The following is a 22,148-nucleotide window of genomic DNA, read 5'->3' on the forward strand; positions in this document are numbered from 1 at the left end:
AGGCTCCAGGCTTAGAGGAGAAGCAGCTTTTGGATTTTACCCTCTTGCCGCTTTTTGCAAACAACACACCTATTTCTCTTTTATGGGGGAACACTTTGTTTGATTGACCTCAAAGCAGGTATTCTCTGGCTGGATTCTATTGACATGAGCATTTTCTCCTTGACTCCTCTACTAGGGAGTTAACTGCTACATTCATACACACTGGCACCAATGACCAAGAGGAAGCAGTGTCCAAAGATAAGCTAAATGAGACTCCACCTCAGATTCATCCCACTAGAACAGCTTTCCTTCTAGTACCTTGCGAGTTATAATTTCACAACTCAATGGGATTTAAGGGAGGATTATGTGAGGTGGGCTAGGGAGTAAAGATGGCATAAGCTCATATGAACTACGGGCTTCTCCAAGCAACCTGTTTATGGATCATTCATCCTAATTTGCTTGTGCAAAGCTTATGCAGAGGTTGAACCATGTTAGGTCTCTATTGAGCTTTTGTTCTGATTTAAGTGTATCTGTTATGCTAGGAAAACATAGCACTTTAATACACCAACTCTGCAAACTTAAAATTAAATCCACATGGCCTTTATTTTATTTAAGGAGCTGGATGCATAATTTAATTACCGTAAGTAGTAGCAACTATTGTCAGCTGGTTCACCTCAACTAAATTCTTCTCAGAGAAAACCCATTGAAATAAGTCAGGCTTCCTCAAACTCGGCCCTCCAGATGTTTTGAGACTACAACTCCCATCATCCTTGACCAATGGTCCTGTTAGCTAGGGATCATGGGAGTCGTAGGCCAAAAACATCTAGAGGGCTGAGTTTGAGGAAGCCTGAAATAAGTGAATCTAAATGAGGGCTCATCCACACCACCCTTTGTCCTGTGATTTCTTCTGAGGAATCTAGGCACAGGTCCTGCAGCTTTCCCTAGCAAAAACCCACTGTTTACCACTGAATTGGAACAAATGGCCAATCCACAGAAAACTCAATTCTTGTTTGCTCTGGTTCAGCAGTAAACAGTGGGAAATAAACAGTGGGTTTTCATTTTTTTTCCCGTCCCAGGGGCTATAAGATGGGTCAGAGCCACCTTTCTAATGCTGGAGCCTTTTAACTTCCAACAGGAAATACAAACTGGCTGAGCTTTATTTAGTTACAGCCTGTTTGATGGACAGAAGTTGAGCTTCTGGATCATTGTGCTTGCTTCACCTCTTTGGCATTCCCCAAGGAAGTTTCACATGAGGACTAGAGACCGGTCTTGTGGAGAATTCTTCTTCTGCTATTTCTGTTCCTCGCTGATGTCATAATTCCCCTGCCTGTGACACTAGAATCTTGGCCATGGCAAGGGGGATGTCACAGGGAATGAGGATTATGGAGGAGAAAGCAAGAGGAGCCCACCAGGGCTTTAGATGCCAAAGAAGTCTGTTTTCATGCACATGACCCTTCAAGTAACAGCCGAGGGCAGAAGCAATGGAGATAGGATACATAATTTATGTGCACAGGGAATGAGAATTGGCACTGAGTAACATCTTTCTCAAGCTCTCCACAAGGTGTCATATGCTTCATTTCTATTCATGGCATTTCTGGTGCCATTTAACAAGATCCTGCCTGCTTAATAAAGCTTTAAAATCTTAACGCTTAATTGTGCAATCACCGGTATAGATTTCAGATGAGTCTGTTTATAGGTTTTAATTTATGAAAAGAGTGTTTGGTTGTTATCATTTAAATCCATCCAACCAATCTCTCTCCCCCACCTCTGCCTCCAAATCTCTTTCTTTCTGTTTAAGGGGATTTTCTTTCACATTTTAGGAAAAACGAACTGGCTCTCTAGAAGCCCCCCCCCCCCAACACAAATGAAGTAGAAAATAATAACCAGTGAAAGATTGTCAGCCTAGAATAACTGGCATTTACTGCACAGTTGTTGGTCTGTACCGTTTATCCCTACAAAAGTATGTGTGCTTGATAGGAGAAGTGACTCTGCACATTAATTGGTATGTTATCAACACAAATCAGCAAATGAATCTTTTTCTATTACTCCCTCTCCTTGCCCAGAAAAGCCTCACCTATTCATTGTTACCTCTTCTACAGGCGTAGGCTGTTTTCAAAATTGCGCAAGAGGAAGGTAGCTTGTTCAGTGGATTCTTGTCTTTACCTCATCCCTCAGCAGCAGCACCCCCCCCAAAAAAAAAGCCTCTCCAAAAGGTGAAGCAGACCTGCATAGTGAGCTGTGTCTTCTAGGTCTCCAATGTGTGTTTAGGGGAAATTGTCTAAAAGAGGGCGGAGCTCCTCCACCTGATTTTGGCCTTTCCCCTCTGCCCCATAGCAGGCATGGATGACACAGTGCACAATATTTGGTCAGTACCCACCTTGATCTCTGAAGGGAGAAGCTTTTTGGGAGGTAGTGTGTGTTGAAAGGAGAGAGAAGGGTAAGGGAAAGATCCATTGCACAAACTCACTTTCCACTCTCATAACAATGGATGCAACCCTTTAAAAATATGGTGTCACGTGCACTTTCTAAAGATTAGGAAAATGTAAATAATAGGGATGGAGCATGCAGTGGCGGAGGAGGCCACTAGGGCGCCTAGGGCAGCGCACTCAGGGGTGGGGAGAGCTGCCCATTGGGGTGGGGTGCAGGGCCTCCAGAATCTACCTACCTCCTTCCACTCAGCTGCCCCACAGCTGGGGGGAGTGAGGCAGCGGGAGGAGCATTTAGGCAGCGCAGAGCCTGTGCATGCCCAAGCCACTGCGTCTATCCCAGGAGAGATGTGTGGCTCAGGCACGCTGCAGGCCCAGCAGTGAGTGCAGCCCGCCATTTTGTCACCCCCCTCAGTGGTGACACACGGGGCGGTCCGCACCCACCACACCCCCTCCCTCTGCCCCTGGGAAGGTGACTCAGCATTCCATGAGTGGATTTTATTGTTATGCAATGTGACGATAAGGAGGAAGGAAGCACAAGTGTCTTCCAACAGATAAGGAAAGTTAAGTTCATGCCTTTGGATGACCAAAGATGCAAACATTGATGGACAGGGCCGAGGCAAACTAAAAGGTTTGGGGGTTTTAATTACACTTACTATATAACTTAAAGCCCATTTTCTTTGTTGGAGGGGGGCATTTCTATAAAATGGGATGGAAATATTTATCTGTTCAGGAAACACTGCCCTTGCTCTTAACTGGCTTTGTTTGCCTTGAGTAAAATTAGCAGATACCCAGAACGTATTTGCTATATAATGCTGTGATCAGGGGCAGATTTTGGTAATCTTTCGTAATATGGCGCCCTATGTAAAGTCAAAAATTGGTGCACCCAAGTGGCACATAAATTTCTAATTATCTTTAAATGTTTTAATAGTTTTTATTGATAATTTTATAGTTTCTTGTAAATCACTTAAGAGATTTTATTACAATCAAGTGATATATACATTTTGTTAAGAAATAAATAAATGTGACTGGTCAAAAAAAGTAGTGCCATAATTCAAAATCAGTGTTTTTTTGCCCTTGATGACATCATAACATACTCAGATCTGGGCAGCACACAGAACTGTGTTGTCAGCCAAAATGTGACTCCTGGCTGGTTGGACTCAAGAAGGAGAAAGAAGACCTAAAAGGAACACCCCTGTAAGGGAAGGTAATTCCAGATCCCAGTTGTATTTTTCAACATTCAAACTTGGTGGTTTGACTTCCAAATAAGCAAGAATAGAATGAGGCAGGTCATTATACAAGCTTATGAGCATATATCAAAATCAGGCTGTCCTCAGGTGGGTAGATGAGACTAAAGGTGTTTAGTTCAAAATGTCTAGTTATGACTCCCCAGATAAAACTTCAGATTTCTTCCTCTGTTAAACAAAATGATACATACCTGCCTTTTTCTGCTCTCTTTCCCCTCACAACACTCAATAACAGTTTTGCATAGGCCATGCCTGTAAAAGGATGAGTAAGCTGGGATGCCCCTCCCATGGCAAAGTGAACCGCATAAAAGGGAATATGTCTGGATCTTATAATTGCAAGGAAAGCAAAGAGGGGAGTTAAGTGTGTGAGAAAAAGGAGATGTGTACAACACTCATCAGAAGTGGAAACGGAAGGAAGGAAGGAAGGAAGGAAAGGAAGGAAGGAAGGAAGGAAGGAAGGAAGGAAGGAAGGAAGGCGATTAAAATGAGGAGTGTTAGAAAGGTATAGTGGGCAAGTCTTTCTCCACCAGACCTCCCCATCGTCCAGGTCACAGCAGCACAGAAAACAGCCCCTCAGATCTCAAGGGAGTTTCAAGTTTCCACGTGGACTCAGATATCCAAACCTATGCAGCAAAGATTGGTTTCCTGAAATTAAGGTACCTCTGCATGACACTGTCTGGCACTCAGAACAACTCAGAAGAAGAAGAAAAACATTTCCTCTATTTTATAGGAAAGAGGTGAGGGTCCTAAAACAGCCTAATGGAATTTGTAAATGCTCTGAAGGGCAGTGGTCTTGACAGCAGGTATTGTGTAGAGTTTTTGAATGTGAAGCCTATATAACAGCTCAGTCGTAACTGGCCAATTAGGTCAAGTTGCAACTCTGAGGACTACCTCATGCAATACTCATTTCAGACACAGAACATACTTACACATCGGAAATAGCATATAGCCTGTGTGTAGATCATTATCTATGTCCATCACAAACAGATAAATCAATGCACGGACACAAGATGGGAAAATCTGGGAATCTGGCTAAATGTGGCTTCTTGGCACATGTCCCGAAACCAAATATGTATTTCTTGGAATCTGTTACTTTCATGCTAGCAGCATCACTCATCATGTCGGAACCAGGGAAATGAAAGAGATTCTTTTTTTCGACAGTCCTTTTCAACATCATGAGGGCTTTCTTGGCATCCCAATATCTCTCTCTTTTTCTCCATCATTTAGAAGGATTGTATTTTTTCTTGATTTTATTATCTTAACTCCCTGTCAACTGCTTTGACAAAGCAGTGTATAATTATTAGTAATAATAATAATTTTGTTGCATTTTATGATTATTATCCTGCTTCGTCTTTGGTTTAAAAATTATTTTAGCATATTAGATTTAATCACTTCCATCATTGCACCTCTTGGGTTTCATTATATTGCTTTTTTTTTTTTTTGCTGTACATTTCTCTCTCTCCCCCCCCCCCCCCACAACTCTTCCTGGAAAACTGTTAGTTGTCTAGACTTTTGTGTCATCTCTATCAAGTCTTATAATATGATTAATCAAAATGGTAACTGGATAAGGTCAAGTATAATCTAAATTATGCCTTTTGGTTTCAATACATACACAAGAATCTTCACACTTGCCAGTCTTCATGTGTGTTTTGTTCTCCACAATCCCAAATAACTTTATCTAGAGAAAACATGTTTGATGCACCCCAGGAGAGTCTTAATGAAAATCTTAGGTGAAAATGAAAAACTTGTCCTTCCCACCCTTATCCTTAAGTTTTTCCAAAACCCATTCCAACAGAAGAAACCCAGTTTTTGATTGTGCTTACCATCTCAGCACAACAATTACTGAAGTTTTCTGGTGTTAGCTTTTAAATGTCTTAGGAACAACTTTTGGCTTCATTCATTAGCCACCAACACTAAATTACCTTCTTTACTTTGCTTTTCCTCTGATTTTAGTTAATGAAATCCATCTTGCCCAGCTCCAGTCTCCTGCAGCCCATTCTACTCTTCAACTTTGGACTTTCCTCCATCCACATCCTTCAGTGTCTTTGTTACCCAACATGCATTGATAACTGGTTTGTATGGCATCACTAGATTCCTCTTTAAGAAGCTGGGCACAAACTTTTAACAGGGCCTGCCAATGGCTATTTCATCCAACGCAGACTTTGCCATCCTGCCACCCTCTCAGTATTTTGTACTACACCTCCCATCAGCTCCAGCCTGTCTGGGAGGTGTAGTTCAAAATGTCTGGAGGGCACCAGATTGTTGAAAGCTGTTCTAATGCATGGAACAGCACAAAGAGGTCACATTTCACCCACTTCTCTACAGTGTAGACTGGACTATAAACTTCTCAGTCCTCCAAAGGACTGATTCACATTTTTATTTCAGTAACCAGACATCCAGTGCCATGTTTTGTTATGTTAACCCCTTATTTCAGGAAATCAAGCTGTGCAGTTATGGATACTCTTAGAATGAGATACAGTCAAACCTCTTAAGCTACCCCAAACCATACCTAGACATTTCTCCCCCAAATCCTTGCCACCCCATTCTCCAACCTAGCAGGTTGTGGAATGCTTGCTGTACCCATTTGGCTTAGAGATGTGACTGCATCAAAGAATAATAATAATAATAATAACAATAATAATAATTAAAAGGCTCTAAAGGTTACATTAAAAGGCATCTTTCAGTCCAAACTGGCAATGGAAACAAAAACCTTCTCTACCTTGCAGGTCAGCTTTGGTCAACTCAACTTTGTTAGCAAAAGAATGGAAAAAAGCGAAAACAATAAACCAGAGGTTAGTAAAATGGCAGATAAAACCGGGGTAACATCACTAAAAAGAAACAAACAAAAAACAACTGGAATAACCAGCACAGCCCTTACGCACACTTAAGAGATTTGGGAGGGGTGACGCCACCAAAGACAACACACAGACACATCAGGAGAGAGGCAGCCATAAGGGCCTCAGTCCATCACTACCTGAACAACATCAATCCAAAACAGCAGACAACATAGCACAGACTAGGGAGGGGGGAGAGTAGACACATTTCTGAAGCACAGAACATCAGATGGAACATTAACGGCACATGATTCACCAATATTCATAAATGAAGCAGCAAACAATAGTGTTTCATTTCCTGCAAGGAACCTCCCTATTCCCCAAGAAAAGCCTAGAGTCAATCGGAATCAAATTAAGTCAATATGGCTGCCAGCAAACCAATCTGGGTATTTCCCTCTGTGATATGCACACCCAGAAAGACAAAAGACTCCTTCCTCAGATCACCTCTCCTCACTGGGTTTTATCATTATGGGTTTTTATTTCTTTGTATTTTAAAAGCAAGATATACAGTCCAATGTAAATGGCAACGTTTTCTCCCTTGTAAGATAGCACAATCATCAATTGTGGAAGATGACTTCATCTATGGGCTCCTGCTTATGGAATCCACTGTGTTCTGGAGGAAGTGAACATGATGGCGGTCACTGAATATGCATGTGAATATTGCCCTGTCCACTTTCATATGTTCTGAATCCTACTCTGTTCCTAGATGGTAAAGTGGCAGCTGCCGCTAGGAAGATCTTTGCTCACCTGTCAGCTGTACCTTTTCCTGGGTGTAATCAGAAAATTTATGATGTAGAGATGTTCCCTTAATATTAAGAAGTTGGTAGTTTCATGGCTGCCAATGTGCCTGCCCATTATTGACATCAGATGACGCCATTCCCGCTGCCCCCCCCCTTCTGCAATTGAGCCTAAATGAAACCAGGCACAATTCAAAATGCTGGTAATCACCTTAAAATCCCTAAATAGTTTGGGCCCAGGAAACTAAAAGGACCATCTGTTCCAAGATGATCCTTCTTCTCATTGGGATTGATCTGCTGAGAGGACCTTGCTTGTACTGTAACTACAAAGGAATATTTCTCCCATGCCTTCCACCACTGTAACATTTAACACTTTTAACAGCCAATAGAGAGCAATCTTCATAATGCTTAAAAACTTGTTTCTTTGACGATATATGAAAACCTTGAAATGGCAATTACTTCTCCTTTAAAACTATTCTCTCTCCATCTCTTGACCAACACAATTAAGTATATTGATGAATATTTTAAAGGGACTTTTGAAAATGAGAGAGAAATATAGCATTCCCCCCACATCCATAACTTCTTCTTTTTCCATTTAGCCCAATGATCAAATCAGTGGTATAGAGTCAAAAATACATTCTCCTATGAGCCAAACGCAAGACCAACTGCTGAACAGATTAAGGCCTCTTAAATCTAAATTGCAAAACTGGGGTGGGGGTTCCTCCATCCTCAAAAAGCTTTCTGTGCATTTTCACAAGATCTAGTCAACATGGTTCCCTCCAGAGGTTGCTGGACTCCAACTCCCAACAGCCCCAGCCAACTTGGCCAATGTGGACTAGCTTTGCCTCTCATCTCTCCTCAGCAATTGCCATTTCAGTCACCTTCCAACTGGTGAAAGATAAGGGGGACTTTTTGTATCCACAGAGACTTTGTGCATTTTAAAACCCCTGGAAAATCATGGATCTAACATATGTAGGGAGCTTCCATGGATATGGAAAGCTCCCTGCTTCAGAAAGTCACCTTGCATGAGTGGAGAGGATGAGAGAATACTGCAACACCACCATGATATACTGTATATCTTAGATAATATAGTGTTATCAATATCTGCATCCACACTTTACTATTCGGCACAATAATGGTGGTGTTCTGGAGAAAGTCAATGTTCTTTGTTGGGTTCTGATGATTGAGTAAAAAATGGGGGCTTGGTTTCTCATAGCTACCCTTTGTGACTCATGACTTTGTTGCTCTGAGAACAAATCATATCTCTGGGCAGGCTGTATTTGCCAAAGTACAGTTTGTGCGTTAAAGACTGGAGGGTGGTCACAATGGAGATGGTAGTGATGGTGGAATGGCAACAAATGATGGATGACATAAGAATGAAGTCATAAACAAGCAGCATACATGGAGACTCTCTCTCTCTCACTCACACACACACACACACACAAGTTACTCATTATAGAAAGTCTTAGTTCATTGCATTTTTTGTTCAGGATATCATCTAAAAGTGGCTTCATTCAATGCTACATTTGCTAGGGGATTATCAGCTGTTAAAACCAATGTCCATGGACTCAGTAAGTTGCACTTGACCCGTCAGATCAACAGAGAAGGGCTGGGTGGGTGCTTTCTTGTTTATTTTGAAGAGAAGAAAGATCTCATCTTCTAAGCTTTTCTTCTTCCATTTAAAGGTAATATTATTCTTGCCAGCAAGAAGATTGATTCCATTCCTTCCGAGGGCCCCAACTACAAATGTCAGCACAATCCATGCAAGGTGCTCATTTCTCTACAGAGCTGTTCTCAAAAGCCACAAAGTCCTGAACTCAAAAGATCCAGGTGGTAACTGGGTGGCTATTTCTTTCTTGTATTTTAAGATCTTGCTTTCTCTTGTGTTGCTGAAGTATTCCAAATAGACATTTGAGGATGGTAGAAAGCTGGTAGCTCAGTGACAGAGCACCTTCTTTGTAGGCAGATGGGTCCAGGTTCAACCCACAGCATCTCCAGGTAGGACTGGATATGTCCCCTTGAGAGCCACTGCCAGTCAGTGCATTCAATACTGAGCCAGGTGAACGAGTGGTCTGACTTGGTATAAGGAAGATTCCAATGTTCTGCTGTAATTTGATTTCTAATTTCTCTGCTATTTGTCAATATGGGGACAATTGTGCCTGGTGGTGTCTGTACATTTTGTGAATTTTTAGCTGGGCAAAATAAAAAAAGTTTATTGAGCATCTTAACTCTGAAATAGTTAACTTGAACAAGCCAAATTTGTTAGCACCAAATTTATTTCATGCCTTCCACAGAAACATATATGTGGCCTCTTCTCAGCGTATGTTTTGCATTGACAGGAAGATCTGGTTTTCCCAGCAGACATTTAGATTTTTGTTTGTTTGTTTTTAAGTAGCAATATCTGACTTGTGGCTTCCAATTATGTTGCTATTTTGTGCATTATTTATTGTTCTTATCCAGCTCCTTCAGACTTTCCTGTTAGCAACAGATATGGTTGCTGTCATTTCCTGCTGGTTTTCTATGTTGTGATAGTTTTTTTTTGCATTTCACCTGTAGTATTTTATTTTAGGAGTTGATGTTTTTATCTGGTTTTACTTATGTGAGATGCCTGGGGTCCATCTCAATGAAGAAAGTCAGGATCTAAGTTATTAAAATACTTATGATATACATAAATGAAATGGGTCCAGCTTCCTCCCTCTTGTTTCCAGATAAAATAGTGATTCCAGCAGCCTCTATGGCCCCAAATGAAGGGCTGCAACTCAATGGCAAAGCACCCACATTGCCTGGTCCCAGGTTCAATCCCCAAAATTTGCAGGTAGAGCTGGGAGACAGACTTCATTCTGAAACCTTGCAAAATGATTGTTAGTCAGTGTAGATGCTGCTTTTATGGGTGTGTTGACTCCCCTAAATCTCTGTGTCAAATGGGTGCTGAGTCTAACGGGCGTTGGAGTTTAATCAATGTTTGGTGCATTACGATGGGCTGCCAAGCACTGAATTTAGCAGTGTCAAAGTATAGGCCCAACCAGTTTTTCCCGTGTGCAGGAAGCTGCATGGGAGAAGGTAGGCCATTAGCAGGGAACGAGAGATGGGCTATCAACAAAGGAAAGACTCTGAGCCAGCCAGAGAGTGGGAGAAGCCTTTTCCTGAGCTCTGAGATAGTAAACAGAGACAAAAGGAGAGCAGAAGGTTTAGGATTTTGAGGGCTCGGGGAAGTGTCCATCTGCTAAATGCAGTGAGCTGGGGAAGGGGTGTTGGAGCACAATGTGGGCTCCCAGCCATGAGAGAAACAGGACCCTCTTGGAGTGTGATAATTTGATCCCCTCCCTTGTAGGTTCAGGTTGTATATATATCATAAAGGCACCACAGTCTCTGCTGTGCATCATTCACAAAAGGAAACATAGACCTTGGAAGAGTGCATTTGAAATCCCTGGAATCTCATACCATTTGGCTTGGACACTAATGGGCTGGATGAATTCTGCATAAGGCAGGTTCCTATGTTCCTACAATAAACTGCTGGTCAAGCAATCTTCTTTGCTATAACCGCTTCTGCTAATATGGTGTGCCTGTTGTGACCAAGTCATTTTCTTATGCGGCTGAGAGTGCTCAGGTTTTTATATAACTAATGCCAAGAATGTTATGATTTGATACAGCCTTTCTGCCTTAAATGCCACTCGTGACGATTATGTCATCCCACAGCTGAATACCTAAGGGCTGTGTGATAACCACCAGCTAAGGCTTGGATTCCTCACAGCTGGATGCAACAAAGCCCTTGGCTTTGCTAAAATACCTTTACAGGAGCATCTGAGCTGCCTGCAAAGCACTGATCAAACATTTAACAGGATAAGGAAGTAGCTGCCAAAAGCTTCTGTGTCAACTGCTGAAAAAAAGGCATTGTACAATGAATTCAAATCCAAAGGACCATCCACAAACTCAGTTCTTCCTTAATTTATATCTCGAATTTTCAGCTAAAGATTTAAACCCAGGCTGGGCTATGCACAACATTCCTCTAAAATGTCCTTTCCCCCCATAGTACTGGATCTGACAATTTATGCATTAGGTGGTGATTTTTCCTCATCTATGCTGTCACCTTCACTAGCTGTTCTCTTTATTCTTTAAGATTCAGTGTAATATTACTGAGCAGAGCTTAAAAGACACAAGGAGAAATTTTATACGGAACCAGATCAATGGTCCATCTACTACACTATATTCACATCGGTCTTCCCCAACCTGGTGCAATCCAGGTATTTTGGCCATGCTGGCTGAGACTGATGGAAGGTGTAGTCCAAAACATCAGACTGGAGTAGGCTGATCCGTGCTGACTGGTGAGGGTCCAAGGCAAAGGTCTTTCCCAAAGTCGCTGCTTGAAACTTTTGAATTGAAGTTGTCACTGACTGAACCTGAGACCTCATATATGTAAAAACAAGCATTCCACCTTTGAGCTATGAACTCTGCAGCTTTTAGCTGTGCTTGTCTTTTTAAATATGGTTAACATCAATTAAAAAGGAAATTGGGCAACCAGGGGAGATATCTGAAGTCCTCCCGGTGCCAGAAAGTTAAGTAATCAGTCTTCCATAAAATTATATATATTTAAGAATATTAAATGCTCATTGTGAGCAGCCAGAAACTATTCTAAGACTCTTAAAGGGACCCATCTCTCAAAAGAAAATGTTGTGAGCCACTAAAAGGATTGTTTAAAAAGCCTAAGTGCAAAAGGGGGCCTCTTCTAAACATAAAAGCAATGTTCAACGTCACATGAATGGCCATGATTATATTTCCCTTTCTTTGTCCTCCCATCAACACATCCCTGAGTCCCCATGTGCCCTTAGGGGTCTCCCAACACTCTAGAAACTGCAGTAGGGGAGAAGAAAGGGAAACTCAAGTTATGCAAGCAGAAGGCCATTGTGCAAGTGGACTGACACCACCGGATGTCACCCAAAGAGTATTTTCTTTTTTCTGAGGACTCAGCAATGGCAGCAATGTTCTATTTCTCTTGTTTGATACTGAGAGATTGTCTCCTACCTGCTTTCTTCACAAGCCTTTGTCTGTTCAAGGACAAGTGTTTTCACAAAAACCTTATCACCCAGATTTCTCTTTCTATACCATTCTATATCAAAACACGGCACAAAAAGACACTGTCTCAAAGCAGTATGTCATTTATTCCAAAATCATGTAAAATTTGAGAGACTGCTGGTGGGGAACACAGCTAACCTGGCCATGGGATCCACAGATTCTTAGAAAGGCCAGTGGGAGATTACCCAAAACATACAGGAACAGACCAGTAAAATAATGGTGAGACACAGAAAAAGTATAATTTGGCACTCTATAGAATATAAAAGGCAACTGTGTGCTGTACGGCAACTTGTGGAGTCCAATGCAGGGTTCAAGAACTTTTGATTATACCAGATTATAAAATCTTGGCATGCAGAGAGCTTTAAATGGGTAGGAAAAACTGAATAATCAGGGAAGTAATGTTCAAGACCTCTTTTATTTTACTCCCTGTCATTGCTCTCTTTGACCAACTCACAGTGCAGAAGCATTTCCAGCTGTCTCCCTGTAATAGACACAATGTCTGAATTGGTCCCAGGGATGTGATGTAAAAGAGAACTTGGTCTCAAAGAGTGACGATGTCTTTGCTAAGGAGGTTATCAAAAGCTTGATGCTCAGGTGCAGATCTGGACTGTGGCATATGACTATACCCATGCAGTTAATCAGAGCTGGAGTGGTGGCAGTAGGGGCCAGCATGGGAGGGTCGAGCCACCCTTCAGAAACCAGCTTCACTGCAGATTACCTGTGCAACAGTGGAGCAGGACAGCGGGAAGGTTGGGGTTCTGCAGACAGACTGGTGGGAGCATGGATTGGATTGGTTCTGCTGGTGTGCCTCCACAGTACTGACTTCAACACTGCCTTGAGCAAGTACCGCCCAGGTAAGCTGCAGCAATGTCGTGTCAGGAGGACAGCTCCACCCCAGCACACCTGCTGCTACTTCATGATGGGAAATAAAACACACCAGTTGATGTTTATGTGTGTTGTGTGACCTCAATTTCTATGTGGATTGCTTTTGTGTTGGGCACCTCCTAAATGTTTGTGCGTCTTCCATTCTGGAGAGACACACAACATGAATGTCAGGGGACTGCCATCGGAACAGGAGAGGGAGGCAGGGGGATACACAGAGCCTCTGATGCTTCTGAGGAGCAGCCCCTCGTCCAGCAGTGGGGAAAGCCACACCTCCAGTGGAGCAGAGGGGGAAGGGGGCAGCCAAGCGAGGGGAGGGCTTGAAGATGCTACTGAGAGCCCAAGCATCTCACCTAGCCCAGCTGGATGTGAGGCAGACACGCTGTTTCCGTCACCCAGCTTGCGCAGAGGGGTGAAAAGTAAGGAGGGGAGGCGGAGATTTGGGGTGTCTAAGTTCTTATGTTGGGGGAGAAACTGGAAGGGGTCACTCCCAGAATCTGCAAGTGACTAAGACGGACATGAACTTTGTGGTTCTGCACTGTAAATAGTTTGCACCAATAAAACCTGTAAAAGACAGGTCGGAGTCCTTCCTGCCTGGTTACTCACAAGCAACCACCACCAGCACCTGACAGTACCCAAAAAGGAAAGCTACATTACAACATGGAGTGTTTCACAGTCACCTCTCATTTCTTTTGCACACCCAGGCTGGTTACAATCATGGAGGCTGGATGTGGATGGCGATGGAGGAGGAATGTCACAACGAGCATCTATGGAGGAAATATGTGGTGGTGATGCAAAGAGCAGCATGGAGGTAGGGAGGGCTGTGTGAGAAGGAATGGCATTTTAGGTAGGCTGTACCTTCACATCCACGCTCAATCTGCCCGCTGCGGTGAAGAGCATCGTTAATAAGATCTGGCAGGCGCCCGTTCAAGTCCACCGATGCCAGGCAGCCTTGAAACCCATCGCGAGATGCTACCAACTTGGGGAGGTTGCTGTACATTCCTTGAACCAGGCCAGCAATGTAAAGATCACCTGGAGGGAACCAAGCAACAGGACAGAGGAAAAGGTTAAGGCAAACAGTGGCGTTATGGGGTTGCATCCAATGCGTTCTGCTCACTCAAGGGGACTTCCTCCCACACTCCTCTCTCCACATGAACGGGTGACTGTGGGGGAGAGGAAGGGGAAGGGGATGCCTGTTTTGCAAGTGGAACAGCAGCACAGGATATAACCCACAGTGTGCCCAGCACTTAGGATGCATTCAGACCTGGGGAATATTGTGTTTGTTTTCCTGATTATAATGCTATAACAGTGTCCCATTACTGAATGTTCTTTTCACACGGCAATGTCTGCTGCTGTGACTTTTTGACCAATACAGCACCATGTTGCACCAAATTGCTCCCAAGAATGTATCAGCTCTTCCATTAACAAGCCCTCTTGGATCCACTTGTTGAGATTTGTGGTTTCCCTGCCAAAGCAGCTTTGTGTGTGAGCCCAGGAGAGGCAGCCTTGTGCAGGCTCCCAAGCACCTTTCATGACATTGAAACGAGAACTCTGGGCATGTCAACTGCAGCACCTTTGGCCCTGGAAAGTGTTTCTTCTTAGGTTTCCTAACCGAACAGCAAAGCACGCACCAGTGAAAAGATAGAGGGAAGAGCTGCCCACAGAAGAACAGCCGGCTGATTTGATTTTCTTCTCAGTAGTGGTGCCTGCCCTGTGGAACACTCTCCCATCAGATGTCAAGGCAATAAGCAACTGTCTTACTTTAAAAAGACATCTGAAGGCAGCCCTGTTTAAGGAAGTTTTTACTGTTTAATGCTGTATTGTGTTTTAATTACAGATAGGTAGCCGTGTTGGTCTGCCATAGTCAAAAAAATTCCTTCCAGTAGCACCTTAAAGACCAACTAAGTTAGTTCTTGGTATGAGCTTTCGTATCTGAAGAAGTGTGCATGCACATGAAAGCTCATACCATGAACTAACTTAGTTGGTCTTTAAGGTGCTACTGGAAGGAATTTTTTTGTGTTTTAATGTTCGGTTGGGAGCCACCCAGAGTGGCTGGGGAAACCCAGCCAGATGGGCTGGGTATAAATAAATACATTAGTAGTAGTAGTAGTAGTAGTAGTAGTAGTAGTAGTAGTAGTACAAATGACTGTCTGTTATAGAAATAGGGAGCTAGTTTACTCAACATATAAGTCTAGGAAGGAAAATGCAAAATATGAATCAAGACAACTTTCAACATATACCCAAATTTATGTACACTAAATACAACTGTAACAGTTTTAGCCATATCTATATGGCCTGAAATACCCACTGGAGGATAGGACACACATTGGTGAGGGGGGGAAACTCATGACAGAGAGACTCATGAAAGTCTAGCCCAGTGGAAAAGTTCTAAGGTTCTTATATTTGTTCATTTTAAAAGACCGAGGCTTGGATTTTGAAAACAACTCATCACATGTAAAAACTCTTCTTGAATTAGAGCATTTCAGACTGCAGATGGGAGATCACACAATTCACTGCTCTCCCATATAAAATCTGCCTTACAACTAGATGCCAGAGTAAAGGGGGTTTTCCCACCATTCTGTTTCATCCATTAGTGTTTAGGAATGGAAGAATCCATTTTAAATGGATTTATACACAGAATATGGTAGTTCCAACCTGTTTGTGTTTTGTCCATACTGAACTGCCTCTTGTATGAATGAATTCAAGTTACAATAAAGGAGATTTATGTGCTGGTTACTTTGGGTAACCTGGAGTGTATATGTACATTATATTGTACATATAATGTGTACAATATATGGTAACTGTTTGTAGCTTTAGCGGAACACAAAAAACCTTGCTTCTCATTTAGATCAAGAAATGAGATGAAAATTAGAAGAAGAAGAAATCCATGTGGATAAACTCAAAAACGATTCTTTTCAGAAAACTGCATACCTACTAGTACTGTATGTGTAGAGCGCTATGTGGTATGAAATTGTGTGTGTGTGTGTGTGTGTGTGTGTGTGTGTGTGTGTGTGTCTTCTTGAGGAATTTCTTCTTTGAGAATTCTAGTAGGAACTGACCTAGTCTGCACCTCTTGGACCAATATGCAGATAAGAATATAGCTGCCCTCCAAGTTTCACAGTGCACAAGGCAAGGTTCGGATGCGGTTCTCATCTCAAAAAAAACCTTATCAAAATACATTGATAAGAAATGAATATGCAAAGTACTGTCCATTCCAAATAGCACCTGGCTTTTAAATGTGGGAGGTCTCTCCAAGACCTACCACCTAATTTGTTTTTGACTGGAATTGCCAAGGATTAAACCTAGTGCAAAATGGTGCATCATGAATACAAAGAATATATTTTACCTGATCTGGTAAGATCCAGTTACTTACCCTTAAGGTCAAGGTTTTTGGCACCATTGATGACCTGAGTAACAACCCTGGTGTCCACTTTTAGGCTGTGGGTGTTGCTGTTGTCTCGGGAGATGACTACATTGTGCCACTGGTTGTCATTCAAAGGCCGGTCACTATTGCCTTTGATGACATTAGGTCCATTCCCAAGGTCAAACACATAGTGTATATACCTGCAAATGACACAAGTACCTACTCAGAAGAAAGCCCAGAATGAAAATGAATTAATGGCTAAGACACAAAAAAGATTCAAAACATCTGCAACAGTCTGCTCTAATTTTCTAACCCAAATTCCAGATGGTCTTAATGAGTTGTCCATGGTCAAAGAGCAGAATAAGAAGCTTCATCAGAACAGGTCATATTTTATCCAACTTACCTTCCCAGGAGAAAGAAGAATATGAATTTATAGTCATTGTGACGGCACAATTGCCTACATGGATTGACCAACCTACTCCCAGAGACAACATAATATCTTACTTACCCCTTGACCAGCTCAACTGCAATGAAATCATTTCCATCACCACTGTTGAAAAGGATGAAGCCATCAGCAGAGGTTGTCTTGAACTGGAAGAAGAGGTGCATGGAGGTGTAGGCCTGCAAAGTTGCCAAGCTCAAGTAGCTGCTCTTGGTCTTGAAGGTGACAGGGTCCGCAATGATGTTGCGCAGCCCAAAGCGGGCTTTCAGTTCACAGTAATCAATGTCACCATTCTTGCACAAGTCAATGTAGAGAAGGCCATTGAACATGAGGCTCTGGAGGTGGCCAATGAAGCTGGAGGGAATGACAGAGATATAACGCTTCTCTGTCATTATCCCAGTCTCAATATTGTGGAATTCCAAGCGGGTGTGGTCACCAACCATAGTACCTGAGGATCAGAAAACAGTAAATAAAGCTGAAAAAAAAGTTCTGCAGCTAATAGGACTGGTAACATGAGGCCTGCCTCCAAGTATTACTCTTGGTTAAGGTTTCTAATACAGTACTAATGACCATTTTCTGTTCTTGCCTCTGTACTATGGAATGTCCTTCCCTTTTCCATACATGAAGCAGCCACCATCAGTTGCTTCAGGCATCTTCAATATATATATATATATTCTCCAGGCTTTCCCTAACACATAAGATCAGACCTGGCTTTATGTGTTTCAACTCCCTGAATTCGTGTTTAATGGGGGTTTTATGCTTCCATGTGCTCTTATATTAATGCTTTATTAGTTTTATGAGGTATTTTTCCTTTAATGATATTATTTGTTTTGTACTGTACACCACTTAAGAGATTTTAAAGAAAACATTAGAAGCTTTATAAATACTTTTAAAGGGAAGGAAATAAGTTATAATGTAGTATGCATGTTACTGCTGCCAATGATCTTCTTTCCCTTTACTCTTGGTGGGGGGAAAGTTTTGCAAACTGGATGAAAGACCTGAGTACTGTGTTGCCTATTCCACACAGCCCAAACTGGGTTGGAAATAAGTCTCCCAGGGCTTGTTATAGAGATAACCTCAATGAAAGCACCACTTTAGCTAATGAGGCCTCCTGCTGCCGCCATGCCACTGCCGCCTGATTTCTGTTCTCATCCTGAAGCAAAGTTCTTAACCCGAGGTACTATTTCTGGGTTAGCAGAGTCTGTAACCTGAAGCGTATGTAACCCGAGGTACCACTGTATTGTTGAACCAAGGTTTGGCTTAGTGTACCATCTGATCAAGGACTCAAGGCTGAAAGCTTTTGTTCTGCTAAGTGTACCTGCTTTACAGATTGGGCTCATAATGGTCTGGTTCAGTTAGCTTGACCAGTGCAGAACTTGAATGGGTGGTTGGGTGTTTCTTTCTCTTTAAGGCATGTCTCCCAACTACAACCGAGAGACTGAACTCAGGACTCTAAAGGACATTTTTCAGCTGCCAAACTGTTGCTTGCTGGGCAAACATTGAGCTACTAAGAGATATGGAATACCAGACTTTGGGGAGTCAGTAAGCAAAGGGAAGATAAGGCCTGGATTAGCAGCTGGCTGGTGGATTTTGGGAAAGTAGGGTCAGACTCATATCTCCACACAGCTCATTGGGCCAGCCACAACAATGCTGTTCAGGTGTTTAATCTGAATGAATGATGGGATAAGCAGGACAGAGTGAAGCAAGCCTCATCCCCACTGATGTCTGGCATAACTGGCATTAATCTGAGGGAATTGCTTTTTGCAGGGACAGGAAAGCAGAATGGCATTAAGTGCAATTAAGGCGGCCCCGTTCATGCACAGGCCAATCACATATTGGGCCAGGGAGTGCATCATCATAAAGGGAGCAGGACTTGCCACATACATTCCTGCTGGTCCCTTCATGTGTCCAACCTGAATGCCTGAAAAGGGCTTACTTCTCAGCCCGCCTTACAGGTTTGTTGAGAGCATAAAATTTAGCCCATTTTTCTCCTTGGAGGAAGGGTGCAGGGCCAGCACATTCATTAGGTGGGGTGATGGAATTGCCTCAGGCAGCAGAAGCCCCAAAGGCAGCACCCTGGAAGATACCTTGCTTGCCCTGCCACCTCCACCACTGCCCAAAGTCATGTGAAATCTTGCACAATTTCAGTGTGATCTCACTTGAAATTGGGAGGCAGAGGCAGCAGGGCGGCACATCCTAAGTTCCTTTTGGGAGGCAAAATAGGATGTGCAACTCCTGGAACGGTGGGATATGAATGAATGGTCTTCCATGTTACAGACTTCTCCAAAGACCCGTCTAACATTTTTGAATGTGCCATGCTCCACGCTGAAGTGAAGGACAGGGATCAAGAGTTCCCTGGGACTGCCTACTCCCTACAAAACTCAGCCTAACCTAAAGTAACTTACTGCTGTATAGCAGGGGTGTCCAACAGGTCGATCACTATCTACTGATCAATAGTGGGGGTCCGTGGTAGATCGTGGTTTGTGGTCACTTGGGGGACCCTGACCACCACCACCCCAAAACAACTTTGGCTCCCTAAAAAAAAGCTCAAAAACTTTACAACTTTGGTCAATCTCATGGGTAGATCACTGTCAGGGTTTTTTTATAGTGGGTGTAGATCGCAGTGTCTTGAAAGTTGGACATGCCTCTGCTGTATAGAATCAGATCTTACAGATGCAAGCAATTCAAAAATACTTTAGAAATAAATTTCCCTGCTTCCCAGTCTGAGGATTGTCAATTAAATTATCAAGGGCAAGGGGATGAAGAGAGGGAGGGAGGGAGGAAAGAAATGTGATGACGAAGTCATAAGAATGATAATGTGCTCGAGAGTCATCCTGCTGCTTTTCGCAAGCAGAAATAGCTTTACCCTACTGTCTGATGTTATTTTGGTTATCATTTGGTCCTGCTCAGTGATGTGGCAGGGGGTAAGGGAGAAGAAAGCAAATGGATAAAGCAGCCTCATTAACTTCAGATGGCAAATTACCTCTCAGTTTGGGCATAGCATGTCTCTATGCTGGTCTTTAATTATTTGCTTCGAGAAAAGCTCTAATTAAATTACTTCAACAGTATTCACACAAACACACACTCACAAAACTATACGGCTTCAATGTTGGATGCTAGAGCAGAGCCAAAATTTCACAGGATAATCCCACCCCCAATAATATTTCTCCCCCCCCCCCCACTCCCCTAGCAAAATATTATCCACACTGTTCTGCAAGGGGGAAATTTATTTATTTATTTATTTATTTGGATTTCTTACTTACCATTCACCCAGAGCAGGTCACAACAAATTTTAGGAAACCATTTTGACACTGCTTTGTTACACATGCATATCTGTTTATTTATCATTATGCAGATGCCCTCCATGGCTATGTCATGTAGATGTTTATTTATATCCTCACTTGCATGAATAATAACTTATATATTTCAATATGTAAGATTAATTTAAAGTGGTTTAGGATTCCACATTTGCGTTCATAAAGCTAACAATTATGGACTCTAAATTCCATGCACACATTTCCCCCCCAGCAAGCATGGCTGTGCAAGGCAGTGTGTGCCATCAAGCGGCTGTGCCTCAGAACTGCACCCTACTTAGCACTGATACTTTTCCAACATAGAGGTAGAAGACTGCAGTTCTAAACAGGTGCACAGGATCATCTTATGTAAAGCCAGTAATTTACATTTCTACTAGATATTCCTGCAAAAATTCAATACTTTGAAATGATAGGATGGCTATTTATATTCCATATTTCTCTCCCCTGCTCCATTTCACTCTAAACTCTCTTCTTCACAAATTTTAAGTCTGCCACTAGGCTAATAAAATGCACACTTACAAACTTGGATTTTGGCCGCTTTATGTTTCAAATCTTTTCTGGATGACAGGAAAACATTCTATGGGGCACAATCCAATAGTTACGGAATTCTGAGCCTCCTTCCTGACTTCAGAACAGTTACAAAAGATAATAGGGCATGTCTGGGATGTCAGAACTACAAATGAATTAAGAGGTGCAGTAGTAGGAAACCACCACTGGCTGCATTGTAACCCCTCTGATGGGTGGGGTACAAATAATGAATTATCATCATCATCATCATCATCATCATCATCCCTAACAAAGAAGTATGACAAACATAAGCACAGAAGCATGGTACCCTTTCCTGTTGGCCCCACTGTTGTTAAATGGGATTAGTCTGAGTCTTTGCCCTTGGTTCAGATGTTTACCGAAGCTGATTACCTTGTTCACTATGGTGGTGAAGTGAGCATCTCTGTCACCAAGCTAATAAAGTGTATGTGATTCAGATGTTCCACGTGCCTCTTTTCATGGAAGCTACTTGTATAATTTGGGGTTCCTATGCTTCACATTACACTGTGAGCATAGTGTTAGGGACATTGGCATCCACCTGGGAACAGTATTACTGGGTCCAAGCTTTGTCCTAATTATTGGGGAAACAGGTAGTATTAAGGGTAAGGCATGGCCAAAGGTGCAAAGTGACAGAACTGTTATGTAACTTAGGTCTTCTCAATCAAAACAAGAAACCCATGATGAATCACCCACTCACCCTCGGCAACATCATCATCCACTGTCAGCTTGAGACTCTTTCCCCGACGTACCACACGGACTGTGTGCCATTCATTGTCATTGAGTTTCTGCCCAGCATAAAGCGTCTCAGGTCCTTTACCTGGGGACAGTGGCAAGTAGAAGCAAATTTTAAGGCCACATCTGTTGCACAGTAAAAGCCTGCCTGGTTGGAAAAGTCACTGAAATCATCTTGGTGTGATGATGGTGCAAAAGCTAATTTGTTAAAAGGTGGTACAAATTACATTTGCATGCCTTGCCCACTTAAAGCTGAATGGGGATTGTTATTCCTTTCTCTCTAAGATATTCCTTACCTATCTCAGCCCCACATAGTTTCAGAGGAAGACTAAATGTTCCCTCTTACTTTACATCAGCAAACTTCACTGCAGTGCTAAAGGATCATAAAACCAGTGGATAAGTCAGTAGGAAACTGAAATGACAATGTTTCTGCTTTGAGGGGAGGGGAGAAGGAACCTATTCCCCATGGAAAGTAAACAACTCTTCTATTTTCCCCAGTGATCATACACACCAGGTTGAGTTCTGCAAACACATCTCCAGACGAGGTCAAGCATATATGAGCCCTCAGCAATTCC

General features: G+C 42.6%; 1 protein-coding gene and 1 long non-coding RNA gene across 27 annotated transcripts in view; one reads left to right on the forward strand and one right to left on the reverse strand.

Annotated features, from left to right (window-relative positions):
* Positions 1-22,148, reverse strand: part of NRXN3 (neurexin 3) — a 1,270,857-nt gene that overhangs the window by 683,215 nt on the left and 565,494 nt on the right. For 17 of the 26 annotated variants that reach the window (XM_081172127.1, XM_081172129.1, XM_081172114.1 and 14 more), the window contains 5 exons: positions 21,539-21,658; positions 17,048-17,429; positions 16,549-16,739; positions 14,034-14,207; positions 6,372-6,398 (listed from right to left, as the gene is read on the reverse strand). In XM_081172127.1, the coding sequence (XP_081028253.1) occupies positions 6,372-6,398; positions 14,034-14,207; positions 16,549-16,739; positions 17,048-17,429; positions 21,539-21,658 (894 nt within the window). The remainder of the gene's footprint in view (positions 1-6,371; positions 6,399-14,033; positions 14,208-16,548; positions 16,740-17,047; positions 17,430-21,538; positions 21,659-22,148) is intronic. The other 9 variants (XM_081172108.1, XM_081172102.1, XM_081172120.1 and 6 more) reach the window with 1 other exon arrangement.
* LOC308575855 lies at positions 1,315-10,776 on the forward strand. Its single transcript, XR_014002951.1, has 4 exons — positions 1,315-1,438; positions 6,379-6,444; positions 7,032-7,139; positions 8,909-10,776. It is a non-coding gene; the product is annotated as an uncharacterized lncRNA (long non-coding RNA).

Source organism: Podarcis bocagei, assembly GCF_964188305.1.
Source record: "Podarcis bocagei genome assembly, chromosome: 1".
Lineage (NCBI taxonomy): Eukaryota > Metazoa > Chordata > Lepidosauria > Squamata > Lacertidae > Podarcis > Podarcis bocagei.